General features: G+C 43.7%; 1 protein-coding gene across 4 annotated transcripts in view; it reads left to right on the forward strand.

Moving 5' to 3' along the window:
* LOC115087474 (dynactin subunit 1-like) overlaps positions 1 to 25,110 on the forward strand; it is a 314,922-nt gene that overhangs the window by 257,148 nt on the left and 32,664 nt on the right. For all 4 annotated transcript variants that reach the window (XM_029594711.1, XM_029594702.1, XM_029594721.1 and 1 more), the window contains one exon: positions 1,473 to 1,615. In XM_029594711.1, the coding sequence (XP_029450571.1) occupies positions 1,473 to 1,615 (143 nt within the window). The remainder of the gene's footprint in view (positions 1 to 1,472; positions 1,616 to 25,110) is intronic.

Genomic DNA, 25,110 nt, shown 5'->3' on the forward strand with positions numbered 1-25,110 from the left:
TCTCCTGAGGACATTGCGAACACGCCTGGTGGTGACCTGCGGGACCTTGATGTAAAACGAGTACTGCTGCGCTACTTGCATGTTACAAACAAGTTTCGGGTCTCTGATCATCTATTTGTCTTATGGAGTGTCCCAAATAGAGAGAATAAGGCTTCTAAGGCTACGATTGCTCGCTGGCTAAAGGAGGAAATTGCGTCGGCATATATCTGTTGGGGCCGGATGGTTCCGGAGGGCTTAAAGGCCCACTCTTTGCATTCACAGGCTGCTACTTGGGCGGAGAGTCAGTCGGTCTCTCCGCAGGAAATCTGCAGAGCAGCTACTTGGAAGTCTCTGCATACATTTGCTCGTCATTATCGCCTTGATCTGCAGGCACCAGTTTTGGCTCCTTCGGAAGGCACTTGCTTCGAGTGGGACTGTCTCGGTCCCACCCTGTTTAGGGATGCTTTGGTACATCCCACTGTCTGGACTGATCCAGGTATGTACAGGGAAAGGAAAATTGGTTCTTACCTGCTAGTTTTCGTTCCTGTAGTACCACGGATTAGTCCAGATTCCCTCCTGGGGCACTGTCTACTTTCTCTGCTCGAAGCTTTTTCACTTGTTTTTCTCTACAGTTTCTTGGATCGCTCTGCTTCCTCTCAGAACTTTAAGGCACTGGAAGCATCTACTAGATGATTGTGGATATATATATGTATATATAAGAGCTGTTCTTTACAGAGTTTTGAATTGTTTCAAGTTATCAGTTACTTGTTGCTTGCTTGATCTTATTCTGGTTATCTTTATATTTATCTGCTTTAATAATGTTTATACTGAAGGGATACAGGGTAGGCTCTGTCCTGATATAGGATACCCTTTCAGTTTTTCTCTGTCTCCATCTGCTGGACAGGAGGCTCAATCCACTGTCTGGACTGATCCTTGGTACTATAGGAACGAAAAGTAGCAGGTAAGAACCAATTTTCCTTTTATGGTGCCATAATCTCAGTAGAGGCAGATTCCAATAGAGCAAGAAGCCGAAAGGAGCAGGACAAAACTGCTGGAGAGGGTGGGGAGTGTGTGTGAGGAGGGGCAGGCAAGAAATATTGAATCTAATAGTGTTTCAAAGCTTTGGCTTAGATGCACATGTTGCCTGTTTTTGTTTATACGCTGTTTATATAGGGTCTAAACATCAGCATTGAATTTTCATAGATTTATACTTCACTTGACTGCACTGGTCTAAGCATCATTTGGAGCAAGTCAAAGGCAAGAAATAATTTTGCTTAGTCCTTGTGGAGGTTGTTTCAAGCAAAATTATATTGTGACAAAGCAGCCACTGACAAGAGTTTGAGAGTATGGATGGCTATGTAGATTTAAACTTAAGGCCAAAGGATTGTCTATATGCTGTATAAGCAATTACTCAAAATTCCTTTTTCTTTCCTAGCACTAATATTAAGCTGTGAAAACTTTATTCAACTCCTCTATTTTTGCTGTTTGTTTAGGGTGAAGAGCTGAGTGAGGCCCATGTGCGTCTCAGTCTCCTGGAGAAGAAACTGGACAGTGCTTCCAAAGATGCGGATGAGCGGGTAGAAAAAATACAAACCAAGCTAGATGAGACGCAGGTTCTGCTCAAAAAGAAGGAGAAGTAAGGAGACTTGCTTGGAGTTCCTTCAGTCTCACACAGAGGATGTCTTCTAGGGCTACTGCCCAGGAGGGAAGGGTTAGGTTGACTATCATAGTTGGTGATTTGATTATTAGGAATGTATATAGCTAGGTGTTTGGTGGGAAGGTGGTGGACTTCGTGTCTCCTAGATAAGATTTTACACAGTGTTGGGGAAGAGCTGGCTTTCGTGGTACATGTGGGCACCAATGACATAGGAAAATGTAAGAGAGAGGTTCTGGAAGTCAAATTTAGGCTCTTAGGTAGAAAGCTGAAATTCAGAAGCTCCAAAGTAGCATTCTCTGAAATGCTCCCTGTTCCGCAGGTCCCCAGATGCAGACAGAGCTCTGGAATCTCAGGATGAGATGATGGTGAAAGGAAGAGGGATTCTGTTTTGTAAGGAATTGGAGTACCTTTTGGGGAAGGAGGACTTTTTCACGAAGAGATGGGCTTCACCTTAACCAGGAGGAAGCAGACTGCTGGCACTTACCTTTAAAAAAGAATAAAAAAAAGAGAGAGAGCATCTTTTAAACTAGAACAAAGGGGAAAGCCAACAAAGAGACTATTTTTGCTTTTATTAGAACCTATGTGCCTTTAAGTAAAACATCCCATGAGCTAAAAGATTCTAAATTATCCCTGTCACCTGAAAAGCAGGTTGTTAATACAAACAAAAAACACACTTTGAAATTTCTGTATGCCAATGCCAGACGTTTAAGTAAGAAAGGAGAATTAAAGTGTATATCAGTGAATGATGAGATAGACTTAATTGGCATCCCAGAGACATGGTGGAAGGAGGATATCCAATGGGATAGTGTCATACCAGGGTACAAATTATATCGCAATGATAGGGAAGAGCAACTTGGTCGGGGGGGGAGGGTGGCACTTTGTCCAGGATGGCATAGAATCCAACAGGGTAAGGATCCTGCATGAGACTAAATGCATAATAAAAACTTTATGGGTAGAAATCCCATGTATGTTGGGGAAGAGTATAGCGATAGGGAGTATACTAGTGTCCACCTGGCTAAAATGATGAGATGGACGATGAAATCCTAAAAGAAATTGGTAGTTCAGTAATAATGGGAGATTACAATTATCCCGATATTGACTGGGTAAATGTAATATCAGGACATGCTAGAGAGATAACGTTCCTGGATGGAATAAATGACAGCTTTATGGAGCAATTAATTCAGGTACCGATGAGAGAGGGAGCTATTTTAGATCTAATTCTTAGTGGAACACAGGATTTGGTGAGAAAGGTAATAGTGGTGGGGCTGCTTGGCAATAGTTATAACATGGTTGAATTTGAATTAGTGACTGGAAGGGGAACAAGCAAATCCACGGCTTGAGCAGTAAACTTTCAAATTGAAAATTAGATAAAATGAGAAAAACAGTTAGAAAAACCTGAAAAAGTAGCTGGAAAGGTTACAAGTGTTCAGCAGGCGTGGACATTGTTTAAAAAAAAAATCTTAGAAGCGCTGTCAGGATATATTACACGCATTAAGAAAGATGAAAGGAAGGCCAAATGATAGCCAGCATGGTCAGCATAGTCAGCAAAAAAGCTGAGGTGAAAGGCTATTTTAGCCAAAGATCTTCCTTCAAAAATTGGAAGAAGGATCCATCTGAAGAAAATAGGAAAAAGCATCAGCATTGGCAACTTAAATGTAAAAATTGATAAGACAGGCTAAAAGAGAATTTGAAAAGAAGTTGGCCATAGAGGCAAAAACTCAAAATAAAAACTTTTTTTTTTTTAAATATATATGAAGCAGAAAGCCTGTGAGAGAGTCGGTGGGACCATTAGATGATCAAGGGGTTAAAGGGGCACTTAGGGATGATAAGGCCATCGCAGAGAGACTAAATTAATTCTTTGTTTTGCTGTTTACTGAGGAGGATGTTGGGGAGATAACTGTTCTGGAGATGGTTTTTCAAGGGTGACTATTCAGATGGACTGACCCAAATCACAGTGAACTTGGAAGATGTAGTAGACCAGATTGACAAATTGAAGATTAGCAAATCACCTGGACCAGATGGTATACATCCCAGGGTTCTGAAAGAACTCAAAAATGAAATTTCAGACCTATTACAAGTAATTTGTAATCTATTATTAAAATCATCCATTGTGGCCAGTATAACCCCAATATATAAAAAGGACTCCAGAGGTGATCTGGTAAACTATAGACCGGTGAGCCTGAGTTCAGTGCCAGGAAAAATTGTGCAAACTATTATAAAGAATAACATCACAGAACATTTAGATAGACATGGTTTAATGGGACACAGCCAGCATGGATTTACCCAAGGGAAGTCTTGCCTCACAAATCTGCTATATTTTTTAGGGGTGAACCGGTAGATGTGGTATATTTGGATTTTCAGGTGTTTCACAAAGTCCCTCATGAGAGGCTTCTAAGAAAACTAAAAAGTCATGGGATAGGAGTAGGGTTGCCAACTTTCCATTGTGAAAATTCTGAAAACTTGGATGCACTAAGTAAAATTTTCGCTGATAGTGTCATTTCATTTCCACAAGACTATTACTGTGTAGGTGCCACTGGGACCCCTGCTAAGGAGTGTGGCCTAGTATCTAGGTCATGCAATATAGAACGGGTGGCGAACCTTTGACATATCGAGAGCCACAAAACCAGAATTCACAGAGAGAGCCCCATTACTTTTACCGGGGGAGGTTGGGAGAATATCACCACAGCTGGAAAAAAAAGCCAAGCTTCTGACTAACAGATACACACGCTCACCCCCTCAAACACAAAGCCACACACGCTCACCCCCTCCCCCCCTCCCCCACACCCTCACACACACACACACACATACACATTCTGCTGTTATACTGCTGCTCATTTGCTCACTCAATGAGTGCTCGTTTGCCCTAGCACTGCTGTATTAATTTGTAAAGTTCTTGCTTGTTGTCAGTCATTCTACAGCCTACAGCAGCCCCCTTCCTTTCTCATTCCCACCCCGTCTCAGCACCCCTACTCTCCAAGAGACTCACTGATTTCATAGCCAGTGTATACAACTTGCATCATGCTAGTTGGCCATGCCTCACACATGCAGAACTCAGACAGACACTCATCAAATTCAGAATAAACAGACCATAAATATAATTAGAAATGTGCAAACAAAACACTGAACTAAAACCACAAGCCAGACTTGATTTAATGGGACACAGCCAGCATGCAACAATAGAAAAACCGAAATCTGATTATTATTCATAAAGCATCAAACAACAAAATCAAGAAATATAAAACACCATGATAGTAAAACCATACTAATACATTTTTTTTAAATAGTTTAGTCTATGGTTTGCTTACATTTCAGTGTTCAAGCAGCCTTCAGGAGATGGTTTTATTATTGATTAATCATTCATAAGGGCCAGGGCAACACTGTCCCAAAGTGGTGAAGGCTCCTCTTCACTCCTATGGTCCCTTCTTAGTGGTGGGAGAACAAAACAAGAGTCCATTAGAAAGAGTTGTGAGTGCAGGGAAAGTTGATCCCAGCCTGCACACTAAACTCATCCCCAGAGATGCCAAGGATGGTCCATCCCAATGACTGAGATTGAAACCTAAAAGGTGAGATTTTTCAGGCATTGTCTAGGGTTTAAATCTGACTCTCTTGGACCCTCTGAGTTGATCCCCTGTACCATGGGAGGCAGATGGCATTTTCCCTGTAATAAGACAGTAAACACAATCAGACTGCTATGCTTTCTTAGTCTCCTCTCTCTGCCTGTGTGTGGCTCCAGGTGCTGCTATGGTCTCCTCTTTCTCTCCGTATGTGCTTTTCTGTGTGGCTCCTGATCAGGATCGGTGCAAGGTATTAGGCATCCTAGGTGAAACTTACAGCCTTGAGCCCCATGGCCTTCTCCACACACAATTAAAAATGAAGCATAACAGAATTTACATGAAAAAGGACATTCAAAGTATTCTGAGGTAAAAATATCACTTAAAATAACATGTACTGTATATTGTATTTACATACACAGTTTTGATGCCAACCAGAAAACCCAGCAAAGAATAAAAAGACACTTGGAACCCATAGGTATTAAGCCATGAGGGCTTGACCCTCAGAAAGCCATGAGTAAATAATTTCAGTTACAATATAATAAGCCTCCTATAAAAAAAACAGCATTAACTGCCAGCACTCAAATTCAAAACCTAGCTATGAAAAGGCATCACTGTACATATGACAGCAGTCCTTAAAACACCAATATATATATATATCAGGAAAACAGAACAAACCAGGATGCTATAGATCTCTACACAAAAACTATATGCTAGCAGAACGCAGATATACAGAGCATAGACGGACCCTCATCAGATATAGAATAAAGAGACCATAAAGCATAACTAGTAACTTCTCCTTTGCTACAATGCAATGGGGCAGTTGGGCTTCTCCTCTTCTTCGCATTGTTGGTGAGATGATTGTTCGCTGATGGCTCCACGGAGCCTTTCTCTTTCTTCTGGCTGACAACAGGCCTCTCTGCACGAGTGTTCCCACGCAGAAAACAGCTTCTCCTCAGTCTGTCTTTTCCGCAAGCGGGAACGCAGGCGGAGCCACGACTCTCCTCAGCTTTGGTTCAAAAAATAGAGAAGAAATAGAGAAAACTTCTCTGAATCGATCCTACGGGCAAAGACAACAGGTACCAGTATGCCGCGACCATCTGGATTGAAGCCATGCGCTTGTGGAAAAATAATATCCATAACGGATGGACATGAGGCCTGCTACCTCTGTCTAGACCCAAATCAAGACCAAACAGTCTGTGAACACTGTGGTTGGATTTTGCCGCGGGCGCAACGCCAGGGAGCAGCTAAAATTGAGAAATTAAAAAATATCTCTTTCTGGATCCTACGCCCTCCCGTCGGAGGCCCACTCCTCCCCGGGACCAAGCTCGAAGCATGTGCCGACCATTTGACATGCTGCGTTGCTGGAGCCAGGCACTTCACAGAGAGAGAAAATCCACACTAAACAACGAGTAACATCGAAATTGACGCATCATAAGGGAGACTCGGCTGAATCTTCCTCTGCGTTGAAGAAAGTACAGTTATCTACAGCAAGCATCGAGTGATCCAAGTCAAAATCCTCGAAGCACGCTCGAGAACAACATGCGTCAATTCACCCGAAGCACTCGTCCAAAACTCAGAAGCGTCGATCGACTCACCTAGCGTGAGATCGCTTGACTCATTTGTTGACGCAGGGATCGAAGTGAGCACCTGTTGACGCAGATCCCAGACACAGGCCTCGACACATACCCCGGCACGTGCGTCGAAGCAAAAGGAATCACAGCAGTCGACACATATTTCCACACTACAGCTGAAGCCATCGACGCATTTGAAACATCTAGTCAAACAACTGAAGTTACATCAGTTATGCCCTTGAACCGTTATCTCACGGGGCACCGACTCATCCTCCTTCTCATCGATCGAGGACCTTAGAAAATACCCCTAGGCCTTCTACTTCAAGAAGTAATCTAAGTCCTCCAAACCCAGAAGAGGACACTTCTGCTTCCTCTCTTCATGGACAAGACACTCACCAACCGGAGTCACCTATTGACTCAGAAGACGAGTTGATTAGAGTATCATCCTACTCCCCATCCTCATCTTCTTCAGAGAACATTTTTCCGGACCTGTCTTCGGTGTCAAAAAGAAAACATTCTTTACTTCAATTGCAAGAACCATTACAGAAACTCACCAAACTGCATCAATCTCTCATACTACAAAAACATCAGCCATATACAGAGGACTCTGATATTTTGCTGGCTGCAATTCCAGCCAATCAACCCTCTCCATTACCTCCACAGCCTCGGGTTTCAGAGGGCACACAAAGGGTGATAACCCAGTTATCATTGGCTTTCTCGTACTTCCTATCCTCCATCCAAACAGGATTTGGAATCCCTACACACCCACAAATCCAAGGGAGAAAATTCCAGTCTTACCACTGCCGGAAATCTCCAATTATTCCGGAACCAAGTCCACATAAGGACCCATCAGTGGTAATACAGTTATCGCCTCAGCCTGCAACACCTAGACTGGCTGACTCACCTCCAATTCCAAATCAACCTGACTCTGTTCCATCATCACCAGGATCATCTACTGGATATCCTTCAGACCCTCCTGAGGGCCCTCAGGAGCCGTACTTAACATAGAAACATAGAAATGACGGCAGAAGAAGACCAAACGGCCCATCCAGTCTGCCCAGCAAGCTTCGCACTTTTTTTTTCTCTCATACTTATGTTACGCTTGGCTTTTAGTAACCTTTTGGTTTTATTTCCTTCCACCCCCATCATTAATGTAGAGAGCGGTGTTGGAACTGCATCTAAGTGAAATATCTAGCTTAATTAGTTAGGGGTAGTAACCACCGCAATAAGCAAGCCACACCCATGCTTATTTGTTTACCCAGTCTATATAATTCAGTCCTTGTTGGTTGTTGTCTGTATATAGATCCAATTTTCTTCATTCCCCCTGCCATTGAAGCAGAGAGCTATGCTGGATATGCATTGAAAGTGAAGTATCAGGCTTATTTGGTTTGGGGTAGTAACTGCCGTAACAAGTAAGCTACTCCCTGCTTTTTTGTGAATGCAAATCCTTTTTTCCACATTTCCTCTTGCCGTTGAAGCTTAGAGCAGTGTTGGAGTCACATTAACCGTGTGTATGTTTATTGAATAAGGGTATTATCTCCAGGTGGTAGCCATCATTCCCGCGAGCCACCCACTCTTCATTCACGTCCTCTAGATTTTATGGATCTACAGAGTTTATCCCACGCCCCTTTGAAGTCCTTCACAGTTCTGGTCTTCACCACTTCCTCCGGAAGGGCATTCCAGGCATCCACCACCCTCTCCGTGAAGAAATACTTCCTGACATTGGTTCTGATTCTTCCTCCCTGGAACTTCAAATCGTGACCCCTAGTTCTGTTGATTTTTTTCCGAGGAAAAGGTTTGTCGTTGTCTTTGGATCATTAAAACCTTTCAAGTATCTGAAAGTCTATATCATATCACCTCTGCTCCTCCTTTCTTCCAGGGTGTACATATTTAGATTCTTCAATCTCTCCTCATAAGTCATTCGATGAAGACCCTCCACTTTTTTGATCGCCCTTCTTTGGACCGCCTCCATCTTTTCTCTGTCTCTTTGGAGATAGTCTCCAGAACTGAATAGAGTACTCCAGGTGAGGCCTCACCAAGGACCTATACAAGTGGATAATCACTTCCCTTTTCTTACTCAATATTCCTCTCTCTATGCAGCCCAGAATTCTTCTGGCTTTAGCTATCGCCTTGTCACATTGTTTCGCCGACTTCAGATCACTAGACACTTTCTCCCCCCATCGAATACAGTTCATTCGAATTTCCATTCCCCATATGCATGACTCTGCACTTCTTGGCATTGAATCTCAGCTGCCATATCTTCGACCACTCTTCCAGCTTCCTTAAATCCAGTCTTATTCTCTCCACTCCTTCCGGCGTGTCCACTCTATTGCAGATCTTAGTGTCATCTGCAAAATGACAAACCTTATCTTCTATCCCGTCTGCAATGTCGCTCACAAAGGTATTGAACAGGACTGGTCCCAACACCGATCCTTGCGGTACACCACTTAAAACCGCTCTCTCTTCAGAGAGAGTTCAATTTACCATCACACATTGTCTTCTGTCCGTCAACTAGTTTGCAATCCAGGCCACCACCTCGGCACTCACTCCTAAGCTTCTCATTTTATTCATCAGTCTCCTGTGCAGGACTGTATCAAAAGCTTTGCTGAAATCCAAGTAGATGACATTGAGTGCTCTTCCTTGATCCAATTCCTTGGTTACCCAGTCAAAAAAGTCAATCAGATTTGTCTGACAGGATCTTCCCCTGGTGAATCCATGCTGCCTCTGGTCCAGCAATTCTCCCGACTGTAGATAGTTCACTAGTCTCTCTTTCAACAGTGACTCCATTACTTTTCCCACCACCGAAGTGAGGCTAACTGGTCTGTAGTTACCAGCCTTTTCTCTGTTCCCACTCTTGTGAAGCGGGACCACCACCGCTCTTCTCCAATCACTCAGCACCACTCCCGTTTCTAGGGATCTATTGAACAGGTCACACAGTGGACCTGCCAGCACATCTCTGAGCTCCCTCATTTATCCTGGGATGAACTTCATCAGGCCCCATGGCTTTGTCCACGTTCAGTTTCCCCAGCTCTTCCCATACATTATTTACTGTAAATGGAGTTACATCTACTCCACTCCCCTCCAGTTTCTTGTTAACTAGTGACTGTCCTTCTCCAGGGTCCTCTTTTTAGTGAACACAGAACTGAAATATTCGTTTAATATTTCTGCCATTTCTTCGTATCTCTCCACACATTGATCCTTTCCACCTTTCAATTTCACTATACCACTTTGAACTTTTCTCTTTTCAGTGATGTATCTGAAAAATGTTTTGTCACCTCTCTTTACCTCCTTGGCAATCTTTTCTTCCGCTTGACTTTTTGCCGTCTTGATTAATATCTTCGTGTTCCTCAGTTCTACCAGATATTCTTCTTTGTGCTCCTCCCTTTGGGATCTTTTATATTTCTTGAACGCTGTTCGTTTAGCCTTTATTTTGTCAGCCACCTCCTTTGAGAACCAGATAGGTTTCATTTTTCTTTTGCTTTATTTATTTATTTTATTTAAGAGTTTTTATATACTGTCATTAAGTTATTCACCATCATAACGGTTTACAATAGGGCACCAATATAAAAAATATGGGTCGTACATTACATAGGTGGTGCCATTAGTATTCGGTAACAATAAGATATTTATTTGGGTATTGAGTGTTGCATAGCAATGTGTCCTGAAGGTTGCCTACAGTTAAAAAGGTTGAAATAATTCAGTAAGGATCGTTAAATTAGGTATTTGGTGCTTTATGCCGCATATCTTTGCTTGGTTTCCTGCATCATTTTTCTTTCTTGAAGGCTTGTATGTAAAGCCAGGTTTTGAGCTGCGTTTTGAAAAGTTTATGATTGCTCTGGAGTCTAAGGTCAAGGGGCATGGAGTTCCATAATATGGGACCGGCTAGAGACATAGCTCGTTCCCTCACTTGGGTAAATCTTGCGGTTTTCACAGAAGGAATGGGAAGGAGTGCTCTGTTTGCTGACCTTAAATTTCTGTGTGGGACATGTACTCTAAGTGCTGTGTTCAGCCATTCTGCTTTATCGTCGTGGATAAGTTTGTGTATTAAGCACAGTGCTTTGAACTGTATTCTTGTTTCTATGGGAAGCAGTTGCCTTGGTAACCGCTCCTTTTAGATTGGTCCACTGTTGTTCCACATCTCTCTCGTTCTCCCAGCCTTTTAGTTCTTCCTCCAGGTACTTCCCCATTTCATCAAAGTCCGTGTTTTTGAACTGCAAAACTCAGGTCTTTGTGCTTCTTTTCCATATCCTTTTTGTGATATTAAACCATATTGTTTGATGATCACTGGTGCTGAGGTGGGCGCCCACCTGGACATCAGAGACATTATCTCCATTAGTGAGCACTAAGTCGAGTATAGCTCGTGGGTTCCATTACTATTTGTTTGAACAAAGCTACTTGCAGGGCATCCACTATTTCTCTACTATTATTAGATTCTGCAGATGGGATTCTCCAGTCTACATCTGGCATCCAACGATCACCACTTCTACCTTCTTTCCTATCTTTTGGATGTCTTCAACCAGATCTCTGTCCAGCTCTTCCTTTTGGTTTGGAGGCCTGTAGACCACTCCAATAAAAATGGATGCCCCATCTTTTTTTAGGTCAGCCCATAGTGCTTCTTCATTGCCCCATCTTCCTTGCAGCTCAGATGCTTGGATATTGTTTCTGACATAAAGAGCCATTCCTCCCCCTTTCCTATCCTCTCTGTCCTTCCTTAACAAGTTATAGCCTGGTATTGCCGTATCCCGGTCATGAGATTACGTAAACCACGTTTCTGTGACAGCAACAACGTCCAAGTCCGCCTCCACCATTAGGGCTTGCAGATCTGGGATTTTATTGCCCAAACTACGAGCATTTGTGCTCATAGCTTTCCAGCTTTCTTTGTTCAGTTTACTGCTGTTCCTGGACTCCTTTTGTGACCTCTTTAGTTGAGTTTTGTTATCCACTTTTCCCTTTGCATTTGTGCAAGGGAAAAGATTAGTGCCTCTGACAGTCATCCATCACCGTGAGCTTTTTTCTTTGGTTTCTGATCTGGAATTTCTGTATGCATCGGGTTTCTTCTCTCTTTTCAGATAACACTTCAATCTTTTTCTCAAGATCCTCTTCAGTATTTAATACAGAGAAGGCATTTTGTACTTGTTGCACTTGATACAGTGTGTGTCTCGGGATCACAGGTCTAATTCTACCAGAGCCCACTGTAATACTGTTTTTTGAGTTCCTTAATGCCCTGTGGGGGGGGGGGGGGGGGTAGAGTTGTGGGCTGCACAGCTGTCAATAACGGGTGTTTGTGGGTCACAGGTCTTATCCTTCCTGAGCCCACAGTAAATCTCTTTTTCCTTGACTTTTGGTTATTCTGTGGTAATGGGAAATTAATTCCTAAATAATGTAGAGTGGCTGAGACTTTCTTTATTGAAGCTAATTCAGCTTTAACTTCAGCCAGTTCCTTTTCCAAGGTAGAGAGTTCTGAACAAATGGGGCAAGCCTTAAGTTTCCACATGATTACCCTCAATATAAAGGCTCCACAGCAGTTGCATTGGATAGTCCTCATTTTTGTAAATTTGATGAATAACACTTAAGGAATTACCAAATTACCAGCCTATATAGTTGACAAATTATGTATGCAGGCAGATTATATTAGAAACCCAACCCCAGGGGTGGGTGGGTAGTGGGGCAGGGTGGGAGGGAGTTAAACAGTTACCCTTGGTCAAGGTTGCTTTCAGGACCCTGTATCTGCTATTGCGTTTGACAATAGCCTCCCCCAGATTGGTTTACTATATTAAACCTTTTTACTTAGCTGGACACAAGAAGCTTTAGTATTCCCTGTATTCTGGCTGAGCACAGCCCTCAAATGATCTAATTGCCCCCTGCTGGTTCTGTGAGTCTGCTGCCCAAGCTGGTTAGAGCAAGGCTGTTCCAGTAATGCTTTTGTTTTGCTTTAAAATTAACTCCACATCAACTTTTGGCCCCAATGTTTATATCTAGGCAAACAGTGATTTTTAATAACAGCTATATGTAGTTAAAGATAGAGATTAAAGTGTAGAGTGATTATAGAGACAGGAGTATCTCAAGAGGATTTTTTTGTTTTGTTTTTTTGTCTTGAAACAATTAACCCACAGCAAATTAATATACAATCTCAATATCTAAAAGCAGAGAGAGAGAAATATGAAAGTACAGACAGCAATATATTCTATCACAAAAGCACTCTGAAATTAGAAATATTCCTTATCTGTTAGCTGGATGCTTGAACTGAGTCTATTCTGCTTAGACACAGCCCTCAAATGTGCTGTCTCCTGTCTATGCACAGCCCTCAAATGATCTAATTGCCCCCTGCTGGTTCTGTGAGTCTGCTGCCCAAGCTGGTTAGAGCCCGAAGACTTGACCTACCCAAAGTTTATAGATAAGGTAGGCCTAGCACTAAATGTGGAGGTACACAAACAACCTGATCCCAGATCAGAGACACTAGGCCTATTAAAGATCTTCGACCTTTCATCAGATCACTCAGCTCCGCCATCTCACAAGGTTCTCAATTCGGTACTGGAGAAATCATGGCAGATGACATATTCCATCACTCCAGTCTCCAGAAAAACGGACATAAAATACAGAATGCAGCAGTCAAGCTTTTACTTAGCCACTCAATTACCTCACATATCAATTGTGGTCGAGTCGGCCATGCAACGGGCCAAGAAGTCTAGACTTCACTCGAATATGCCTTTTAAGGACAGTATATGAGGGCTTTGAAACGTCTTCCAGAGCTTCAGCATCAGCCATAGCTGCCAGACGTTTAGCGTGGCTAAAGGCTAGTGCAATACGTGAAGACATACATGATAAATTAGCAAACCTGCCCTGCCGTGGAGATAGTTTGCTTGGAGATGGACTCCAAGAAACAGTGACTCAATTAAAAGAGCAGAATGTGGCTGTTCAGGCATTGACAACTTCTACTATGTATGGTTCTTTTTCTCGCCTTTACTTCGCACCGACTAGAAGAGCACCATATCATAGACGCCCATTCAGATCTTATCTTTCGTACAGACCACAACCTTATTCATAACAACCTCGCCAACCCCCTCCAAATAACAACGCAGAGGTCATCCGCGGAAACAGCGATAGCAAGGGTAACAACCTTAGACCACTGCAAAACCACCAACCTCTTTTTAGTGTTCGCAGGGTCACCACCCCCCACTGCTGTGGGAGGCAGGATCACAGCATTCAAGGAGGTCTGGAATACAATCACATCCGACTGCTGGGTGCTAGAGATAGTCTCTCTCAGGGCTATCATTTACATTTCCAGTCCAAACCTACCCTTCCATATCTAACATACCTAACAAACCATATCATACCATATCAAACATATCTAACATATCTAACATATCTTCCATATCAAACATATCTAACATATCTAACATACCTAACAAACCATATCATACCATACCTAACAAACCATATCTAACATATATATGTTCTTTCTATTTAAACCCCTGCTTCTTTTCTCCGATCCAAGTTATTTTATTCCCTTGTTTTATTGTAACTGCATTCCTTAGCCTTCTCTTGTTTTATGTTTTTTACTACTATTATTATTATTATTTATTACTAAATGTTATTTTTTTGACTTTGTTCCCTATCCACTTGTTAATTGTAAACCGACATGATGCGATGTTTATCGCGAATGCCGGTATAGAAAAACTTAAATAAATAAATAAATAAATAACTGCCAACATGAGCAATTACTCCAATCACCTTCATTTGGCAGTAGAAAAATCACAACTAAAAAACCAGTGAGCAATACGAATTTTGCCACCATACCTCCGCAATATGGGGTTTTATTCCCCATATTTCTTAATTCCCAAGAAAATAGGGGGCTAAGACTGATTTTGGACTTATGCAACCTAAACAAACATCTAGTCAAGGAGAAGTTTAAGATGGTCTCCCTCAAATCAATTCTTCCACTCCTTCAAACCAACGATTGGATGTGCTCACTGGACCCCTCTTCATGGAAATACCTCTGTTGCCAGTACAAAAACCAACATTACCAATACAAGGTTCTCCCCTTCGGCCTCTCAGCAGCCCCACGAGAATTCATAAAATGCATGACAATGGTGGTGGCCCACCTTCGTCATCTAGGAATCCAAGTTTTTCCCTATCTGGACGATTGACTCCTAGTAGCATCGGATCAGAAGTCCCTGATAGATCACTTACAACAGACCATCTTCTGTCTTCAAAGCCTAGGTTTGATCATAAATTACAAGAAATCCAACCTCACCGTCTCCCAAACACTGCAGTTCATAGGAGCATTATTAGACACTGCAAAAGCAAGAGCCTATTTGCCAACAGACAGGAGGTTATTGTTACAAACACTGACCAAAGATCTGCATTTCACAACCAGACAAAACCAAACAGATACGGTGGGGGCTAAAACGCCAGTGGAAACAGCACTCACAACCGATGACTCGCAGAATCACCTTGACTTCAGCAATGAACAGGGAATTAGATTGGTGGTTATGGTCACAGATCCTCCAGAGAAGTGCACTATTTACAACACCACCTCACAACATCATACTCACAACGGATGCTTCCCACAAGGATGGGGAGCTCACCTCAATCACCTAGAAACGTAAGGACTAGGGACTCCTCGTGAAACTTCTTATCAGATCAACCTCCTCGAGCTCAGAGCAATTCGCTATGCCCTCAGAACCTTTCGGATGCAACTACAAGGGAAAAGAGTAATGGTATATACGGACAATCAAATGGCCATGCTTTACATAAACAAACAAGGCGGGTCTGGTTCATGGATACTCTGCAGAGAAGCCCTTCTCATATGGGATTGGGCATCTTGTCACTCAATCCACTTGCAAGCAACCTATCTTCCTGGCATAGCCAACACGAGGACGGACAGGTTGAGTCAAGTTTTTCACTCTCTCGAATGGTCTCTAGACCAACGGGTAGCTGACCACATTTTTACACACTGGGGAATACCCTTGATGGACCTCTTTGCCACAGAAAGCAACAGAAAAGTACCTCATTTCTGCTTCCTGTTTCCCAGTCATCTCAGGTCGGCTCAACTCGCCTTCTTACTTCCGTGGACAGGGAGTCTAATGTGTATGCCTTCCCTCCAATTCCACTGATAACTCGCACACTACAAAAATGCACGGCCGAGTCGGCGAACCTCATCCTCATCACCCTGGCATGGCCGAGACAACCATGGTACTCTTACCTTCTTCGTCTTTCAATCGACACCTCCATTCCCTTGGGCAACAAGGAATGACTCTTGCCCCAGGACCAGGGACCTCTCCTCCACCCAATGCAAGACTCCCTCCCCTTACAGCATGAAGATTGAACGGTCACTATTCAGGGAATGGGGAATATCAGAGGGTAGCCAAAAAATTCTCTTAGTGGCCAGAAAACCTTCTACCAGGAGAGCATATCAATATAAATGGAAGCGTTACAAATCATAGTGTTCAACAAATCACCATGATCCCTTTCATTGTGCTCCTACAAATCTCCTGGATTACCTGTTTTCCTTATATTTGTCAGGATTAGCGACTGCTTCGGTCAGGATACATCTTAGTGCCATTGCCATAGGCCGCTCCAAGGACAACCAATCTCACAGCATCTAATGGTTTCTAGATTCATCAGAGGTCTCTACCACCTTCGACCCCTGATTTCTAAGCCGTCAGTAGTCTGGAACCTCAACCTGGTTCTTGAGCAACTAATGCTTTCCCCATTTGAGCCTATAGATTCGGCACATATAAAATACCTCACATGGAAGGTAGTATTCCTGGTCGCAGTGACTTCCACACAATGAGTAAGGGAACTTCAAGCACTGGTGCACTATGAACCTTACCTTCAGTTCTTCCACCACAAGGCAGTCTTACGAACTCACCCTTCTTTCCTCCCGAAGGTGATTTTAGCATTTCACATCAACCAGTCTATTGAACTCCTTACTTTCTTTCCAAAGCCACATCGTAATGACTGAGAGAAATTACTCCACACCCTGGACTGCAAAAGAGCGCTAGCTTACTATAAGACTAGAACACACATGAACTCAAGGCCATCTCAGTTCCTTTCCTTTAATCCGAACTCACCTGGCCTGCCAGTTGCAAAACGAACAATTTCTAGTTGGATAGCTCAATGCATTCAGTTCTGTTACAATAAAAGGCAGATGACACTATCTGTGAAACCAAATGCTCATCAACTTCGATCAATCTCCACGTCCTTAGCCCACCTAAGTCAAGTTTCACCTATTGACATTTGTAAGGCAGCGACCTGGTCATCTCTGCATAACTTTACATCTCATTACTGCTTAGACCAGCAGACATCTCAAGATGCTAAGCTGAGACGAGCGTATTGGACAATTTGATTTAAGAACTCCATATCAGCTGTCCACTCAGGACAGGTCATGCAAAAAAAAAAAAAAAAAAATGATACATCACTATCTTAGCGTGACAAGGGAACTTGGGACTCCCATGACAGCATGGTTAATTCAGCCCTGCGGGGAAAAAGCAAGTTTGCTTACTGTAAACGGTGTTTCTGTAGATAGCAGGATGAATTAGCCATGTTGACCCACCCACCTCCCTGGACAGCCTCATATATTTATAACTGCTACAATACAGACTGAGGAGAAGCTGTTTTCTGCGCGGGAACACTCACACAGCCGCACAGAGCAAAGCTCTGTATCAGTTTGTGAAGCTCTGCCTCCGACACAAGACTGACAGTCCCATGACAGCATGGCTAATTCATCCTGCTATCTATGGAAACACCATTTACGGTAAGCAAACTTGCTTTTTTTTTTTTGCTTTGCTCAAACTGTGCTGAGGGGCCTCTCTTTCCTTTTGCTGGTGGGCAGAGCCAGAGCACACTTGCAGCAGCAAAAAGAACACTCAGGCACAGAAAGCAGAGACTGCACGGGAATGAACTCAATTCAAGGAGTGGAGGAGTAGACTAGTGGTTAAAGCAGTCGGCTATGAACCAGGAGACCAGGGTTCGAGTCCTGCTGTCACTCCTTGTGACCTTGGGCAAGTCACTTTACCCTCCATTGCCTCAGATACAAACTTAGATTGTAAGCCCTCTGGGGATAGGGAAATACCTGAATATAATCCACTTTGAAGCACTGAAAAAGTGCAAAAAGCGGAATATAAATCTAAAGAAATAAATAAAATGAACTAGTCTGCTACCCTCTCCTCCACTAGTCCAGACATGAAGCTCCCTCTATAGCCGGGCAAGACCATGCAGCACCTTCAATACCTCTCCCATCAACTGGGGGAACCCACCACAGCAGATAAGAAAATTAATAAATCTTGGAGGACTAAAATCCAGACTATTTTCAGACATTTTAGCCCCCCTTTTGGCTTCCAGACATGAAAGCAAAACTCCATACAGTCTGAAAGAAATCTGAACAGTTGGCAACTTTATATAGGAGGCTATCTCCTTTTATGGATTACAAACTGGCTAAAAGACAGGAAACAGCATGATTAAATGGTCTGTTTTCAAAGCGGAAAAAGGTAAAGAATAGAGTACCTCAGGGATCTGTACTTAGACCAGTACTTTTTAATATATTTATAAAAGATCTGGAAAGAGGTATGATGAATGAGGTGATCAAATTTGCAGATGACACAAAATTATTCAGAGTAGTTAAATCACAAAGATTGTGATAAATTGCAGGAGGACCTTGCAAGGCTGGAAGATTATACATCCATATGGCAGATGAAATTTCTTAAGCATTCGGATAGGTCAATACCAACGAGTGGGTTATGCACCTCTGCCAGCATACGGAGACAGAGCAAATGCTGATGTGATGGTTATATAGTCCTGCTCCAGCATCAGCCCACCAGTATTCCCGGTCTCCAGCAGATAATGGACATGCATTTCCCTTCGGTGGATTGCCTGTGAGTTTAAAAAAAAAAAAAGGAAAAAAAGTTGGAAAGGAGATGTGTATGTAGCATTGCTTGCCTCCTAAGGTGATATTGTGTGGTCCCTCCCTCAATAGAGTGACTCAGTCCAGTAGCCTAGACTGACGTGGACTTGAATTCCAATTAGCGGTTGCAGGCCGAGAGAGGCTAGGCGGTGAAGGCTTTAGCCCTCTTCCTCCACAGCTGGGACCTGTTCCTGCTCTCAGCCAGGGAGAGCTGAGCTCAGGTAAAAGTTTTTTTAACTTTAAAAAAAAAAAAAAAAAAGTCAGCGACAGGAAGACAGCAGGAGAAGGGTCTGTTTCCTCGGCTTTTGGCTGTCCCACTCTTGTCTCTGGGGAGTTCTGTGAGATGAGAAGACACGGCAGGTCAAGCAGCCGTTTGGCTAGGCCTCACTTCTAGGCTTCTCCCATTTTGGGCATATGGTAGTCCGCAGGGTACTTTTGTGTGCTTTTTTGCTTCACACCGTTAACGTGCGCTTGCATGCCTGAGTGTGTGCCCATTCTCGTTTGTGCTTGCAGTTGGGTGTTCTTTCTTTTGCACGCACGTCTTGTACACCCAGTTTAGGTGTCAGTCCTAGACATTCAGTTTGGGCGTCAGTAGGATGAGCGACCTAGCCACGTGGACTTGTATGCACGTTTTTGTACATACATATTAGGTGCGCTTGTATGCGCGGGAAAGCTGGCATGAGCCTTCATTGTACTGTGTGCTTATAGCATGGTGCCCACGGTGAAGAAACATATGCACCTATCTATCTGTACTTCCTGCCACATTACAGCTATTCAGCTGGAGCTTTCTTTAAGCCTGTGTCAGCACTGCCTGGAGGCTCAGGGAGATTTGCCTCCTTTCGATTTTGCCGATGATGGTCCATCTCCACGAACTGAGGGGAATAAGGCCGAGGGAGATACTGCAGTGGTGTCTCCTCCTCTGATTGGTCCATGGGCTTTGTCCTCAGGGTCACTAGCACGCAGGACGTCCGGATCGAGCCTATAGTGCCTGGAATGGATCCGGCCTCCTTTTTCTGGGTGGAATTCTTCCAGGGATTGCAGACATTTTTTTACAGGGCCGGTCTGCTGAAGCGGTAATTCCTAATAAGGTATGTCCAGGCGCTTTGAGTGCTCCTTTGCCTGTCTCCATGGTCAAGTGCCGAAGCACAGTGTGGTCTCACAGAGCTTGAATGCAGATGGCTCATGATGATACTGATGATGACTGTGGGGGTTCTCCTGTGAGGAAGGGGATATTCCCCCATATTTGAAGCCATATAGAACTCTTGTCCATTTCTTTCAGAGAGATGAGTCGCCGGGTCTGATATCTCAGACCCTGAAGACCCTTGAAGTGGCTGGGCCTGACTCTTTGGGGACACAGAAGAAGGACCCTATTTTGGTCACTCTGCACAAGGCTTCTTGTTTCTTCCCCCCTCTTGGATGTGATCCAGGAGTTGATTGATCTGGAATGGAATGCACCAGAAGCATCCTTTAAAAGAAGATGCGTATTAGCGGATCGATATTCCATGGATCCATAAGCCAGAGAACAGTTGCATCTAATGTGGATGCCATGGCATGTTCTCTCATGATAGGTACCACCATCCCAGTAGAGGGAAATGTGGCTCTGAAGGATGCTCAGGATAGAAGGATTGAGGCTATCCTGAGGCAATGACAATGAACTTGCAAATTGCTTCTTGTTGCGCCTTGGTAGCTCGGGCAAACTTGCAGCTTTGTCAAGAGTCTGGATATGTTGGGTCCGATCTAGGGCCTATGGGAGAACTGGAAGCCGCTGCCTTGGCTAATGTGAGCTGTGACTTGGTATTCACAGCTGCCAGAGGAGGAGTTTGTTATTGTGGCCAGGAAACAGCTGTGGCTATGCGACTGGTCCATAGATACCATTTCAAAGTCCATTCTGACTTAGCTGCCTTTCCAAATGCTCGCTTTTGTTGGCAGTGAATTGGAAAAAATGGCAACTAAATGGAGTGAGACCCAGGTCCCGCGTTTGCCGGAGGATAAGAAGCCAGCTTCCCGGATTTCTCGGGTGAGTGGCTGTTCTTGACACTACCAGTGTTTTCAGCCTTATAGGGGAGATTCTTCCCAGAGTTCCCATCCCTTCTACAGATCTCAGTCTTTTCGCCCCGGGATCCTTGAAAGGATAAGTTCCAGAGGCAGATCCCCTCTGTCTTCCCAATGAAGGTTTGAAGGTTCACCTGGTGGTTCGGGAGATGTGTGGTGGTCTATCCAGGTTTTATCACAGGTGGGTCCAAATTACTTCGGATCAATGGGTTTTCAAAGTGATTCGGATGGCTATGCTCTAGAATTTCTTCACATTCCTCTGGATGTCTTCATAGTCTCTCCATGCAACTCTCTTTAGAAGAAGAAGTGAAAGCGACATTACAATGGCTGTTGATTTTGAAAGCGTGATCCCTGTTCCCGAATTGCAGTGAAATAAGGGCTAATATTCCATTAATTTTGTTGTGTCCAAGAAGAAAGGGTCGTTCTGCCCATACTGGATCTCAAGGTCATCATCTGACAACTACGAGTCGCACGTTTCAGGATGGAAATGGTGCACTCTGTCATAATGACAATTCAATCAGGGGAGTACCCTCGCATCTCTGGATTTGATGGAAGCGTATCTGCATATTCCCATGTGGCAGGAACATCAGCGATTCCTCCAATTTGCCATCCTGATTGTCATTATCAATTTCAGGCTTTGCCTTTCAGACTAGCCATAGTGCCCTGGACTTTTTCCAAGATGATGATAGTGGTTGCAGGTGCCTTTTGCAAGGAGGGCATTCTAGTTCACTCCTATCTGGATGACTGGTTGATTGGAGCCAAGACATTGTAAGAATCTTCACATCTCCCACAGGGTGGTTTCCTTGTACAGGAACTAGGCTGAGTTATGAATCTGGCCAAGAGCAATTTACAGCCGTCTCAGACCCTGGAGTATCTCAGGGTTCGATTCGATATAAGGCAGGGCAGATTGTTTCTTCCAGAGTCTCGGATCCATTTGTTGATGCTGCAATCCCGATCCCTGCGGAACTCTATTTGTCTGTGTGATCTTATCTATAGGTCCTGGGGTTGATGGCTGCCACATTAGAAGTGGTTCTCTGGACAAGAGTACATATGCACCCTCTTCAGAGCACCTTGCTCTCCTGATGGAGTCTGCAGTCGCAAAACTATGCAGTGAGGCTGCTCCTTCCATTAGAGGTGAAATCCCAGTTGGACTGGTGGTTACACACGAATCATCTTTGGAAGGGAATTTTCCTGATGCTGCCGGATTGGTTGGTACTCATGACTTGTGAGCCTCCAGGGCTAGGGTGTTCACTGTCAGGAGCTGGTGGTGCAAGGGTGCTGGAATACAGTGGAGCAGCAGTGGGACATCAACAAACTGGAGACATGAGCTGTTCAGTTGGTGTGCCTGTGGTTCTCCAACAGCTAGAGGCTCAGGCGGTTCAGATAATGTCTGACAATGTGAGAAAGGTGGCTTACATCAATCATCAGGATGGAAGCAAGAGTCGATAGATGTAGGAAGAGACAGATGTGCTCATGGTATAGGCGGAGCAGCATCTTCCAAGCATATCTGCCTCTCACATTGCCGGAAAGAACAATATCAGAACTGATTTCCTCAGCAGGAGAAGCTTGGACCCAGAAGAATGGGAGCTGGCAGATGAGGCCTTTTAGCTCCTGGTGGACCACTGGGGTCTACCAGATCTAGACCTGTTGGCGAACTTGAACAATGCAAAAGTTCTACACTTCTTCAGTCTCAGGCGGTACCCAAAAGCGATGAGCATAGACGCATTTGTTCATGATTAGCCACATGGTGCCCTGCTGTATTCATTTTCACCTTGGCCTTTGATAGGCAGGCTGCTACAGAAGATTGTAAGTCAAACCAACACCGTCCTTTTAGCGGCTCCGGATTGGGCTAGAAGGCCGAGGTACGCCGATCTCCAGAGACTTCTGGTGAGCAGTCCCCTCTGGCTGTCACTTGGATGGATCTGTTAGGTCAGGGGCCCATTCTACACTAGGATCCGGGTCAGTTTTGTCTTACGGTTTAGCCATTTAAATGACTTGGCTGTTGAAGTGTGGCTATTTGCCTTCTGTAATTTCCATTCTTGTTCGGGCCTGGAAATTTTCTACTTCTCTAGCTTATGTAGCGTTTGGAGGATCTTTGAGACTTGGTGTTCTGAATGAGGTACTCAGCCACTCAAGGTGGATATTCCTTTGATTTTGAAATTTTGACAGGACGGCTTGCTTAAGGGTTTGGCCCTTAACACCTTGAAAGTTCATGTTTTGGCACTGGCTTGTTACAGGGGAAGAGTCAATTGAGGGCCTTTGTCTTCCCATCCAGACTTGTCTCGTTTCTTGTGGGGAGTTAAACATCTTCGTCCCCTGTTGTAGCTTCCGGTGCCTTTGTGGGATCTTAACTTGGTCCTCGAGTTCATGGCAGGTCCAACTTTTTGACTGCTGCATACTCTTTCCTTGCGGCTGTTTACTTGGCTACCAGAAAAACTGTCTTCAATCTGTTTGGCTCATCTAGTCTCTGAGCTGTAGGCTTTTTCCTGCTATGAACCTTTTCTCTGGGTGACTCTGGAGATAGGTGGTTCAGCTTCAGACTGTGCCTTTTTGCCCAAAGTGGTTTCGGGCTTTAATTTGAATTGGTCCATTTCTCTGCCTGCCTTGGATAGGGACAGAGATGACACAGAGTATAGTCTTTTGCGTTCCTTGGACATCATATTATTTACTGTGCTATTTGGAGCTGACTAAGACTGTTCAGAAGTCTGATCACTTGTTTCATCCTTGGTGGAAGTAAACAGGGAGCACCAACGATGCTAATTTTGCATGGATAGTTTTGACTGGGCTGCTGGCAGCCTCCCTCCCTTTTCGGGTTTCTCTTTTGTACATCCCACTCATTGGGATTGACCTACTACTTACCTGATAATTTCTTTTCCTTCAGTGAAGGGTAGGTCAATCCCATACCTGCCCTTGGCTGCTAGATTTGGATTTTGTGGTTGGCCTTCTTAGGGTGAGCAATGAAGAGTATGATTCCTGATCTTTGCTGATAACTGGTAAGTGGCTTCTCTAGGTCTTAGTTTGTTAGATATGTTTCTCCTTTTGGCTGAGCTCAGTGTTACCGTTGGTTCAGAAACACAAATGGTTGCCTGTTGCCAATAATGTTCAAGTTTAATCAGGTACGCCACAGGTTGGCTTTTCCAGAGAATACTGGCGAGCTGATGGGTCGGGACTATATAGCCGTGACGTCGGCTTTTGCGCCATCTCCATCTCCTGCCAGAGGTGCATAACCCACTCATTGGGATTGACCTACCCTTCACTAAAGAAAAGGAAATTATCAGGTAAATAGTAATTTCTCCTTAATGTGGAGAAGTGCAAGGTGATGCATATAGGAAAAAATAACCCTTGCTGTAGTTACAAGATGTTAAGTTTCATTTTAGGAGATACCACCCAGGAAAAAGATCTGGGTGTCATAGTTGATATTACATTGAAATTATTTGCTTGGTGTGCTGCAGCGGTCAAAAAAGCTAACAGAATGTAGGAATTATTAAGAAGGGAATGGCAAAATAAAACAGGATTTCATTATGCCTCTGATTCGCTCAATGGTTAGAATGCATCTTGAATACTGTGTGCAATTCTGGTTGCTGCATCTCAAAAAAAGATATAGTTGCACTGGAGAAAGTACAGAGAAGGGCGACCAAAATGATAAAGGGCATGGAACTGCTTCCCTTTGAAGAAAGGCTAAAGAGGGTAGGGCTGTTCAGCTTGGAGAAGAGACTGCTAAGGGGGGGGGGGGGGGGGGCAATATGATCAAGGTCTACAAAACCATGGAAGGACTTGAACAGATAAATGTGAAACTGTTATTTACCCTTTCAGATAACACAAGGACTAGGGAGCACTCCATGAAGTAAGCAAGTAGCACATTTAAAACAAATTGGAGAAAATTCTTTGTCACTCAACGCATAATTAAGCTCTGGAATTTGTTGCCAGAGGATGTGGTTAAAGCATTTAATGTTACTTGGTTTAAAAAAGGTTTAGATAAGTTCCTGGAGGAGAAGTCCATAAACTGCTATTAATCAATAGGGAATAGCCACTGATTGTTACTGGAATTAGTAGCATGGGATTGATTTAATGTTGGGTACTTGCCGGGTACTTGTGACTTGGATTGGCCACTGCTGGAGACAGGATACTGGGCTTGATGGACACTTGGTCTGACCCAGTATGGCATATCTTATGTTCTTAAATTCTTATTATGCTGTCAGCCAGAAAGTGACCCCAGTATTGCTGCTGTTCTCTGGAATCAACCCTAAAATTAGGGTAGACACTGCTGTAGAAAATAGGGTTCAGGGAAGGTCTCAGGATACAAAGTATCTGTATTGTTCTTCGTTAGTTCTTGTAAAGTAGGACTGCTGTTATTCCATTAGGGGAGAAGCATGTGTTTCTTTTCTTTTTAAG

Source organism: Rhinatrema bivittatum, chromosome 1 (genome assembly GCF_901001135.1).
Source record: "Rhinatrema bivittatum chromosome 1, aRhiBiv1.1, whole genome shotgun sequence".
Taxonomy (NCBI): domain Eukaryota; kingdom Metazoa; phylum Chordata; class Amphibia; order Gymnophiona; family Rhinatrematidae; genus Rhinatrema; species Rhinatrema bivittatum.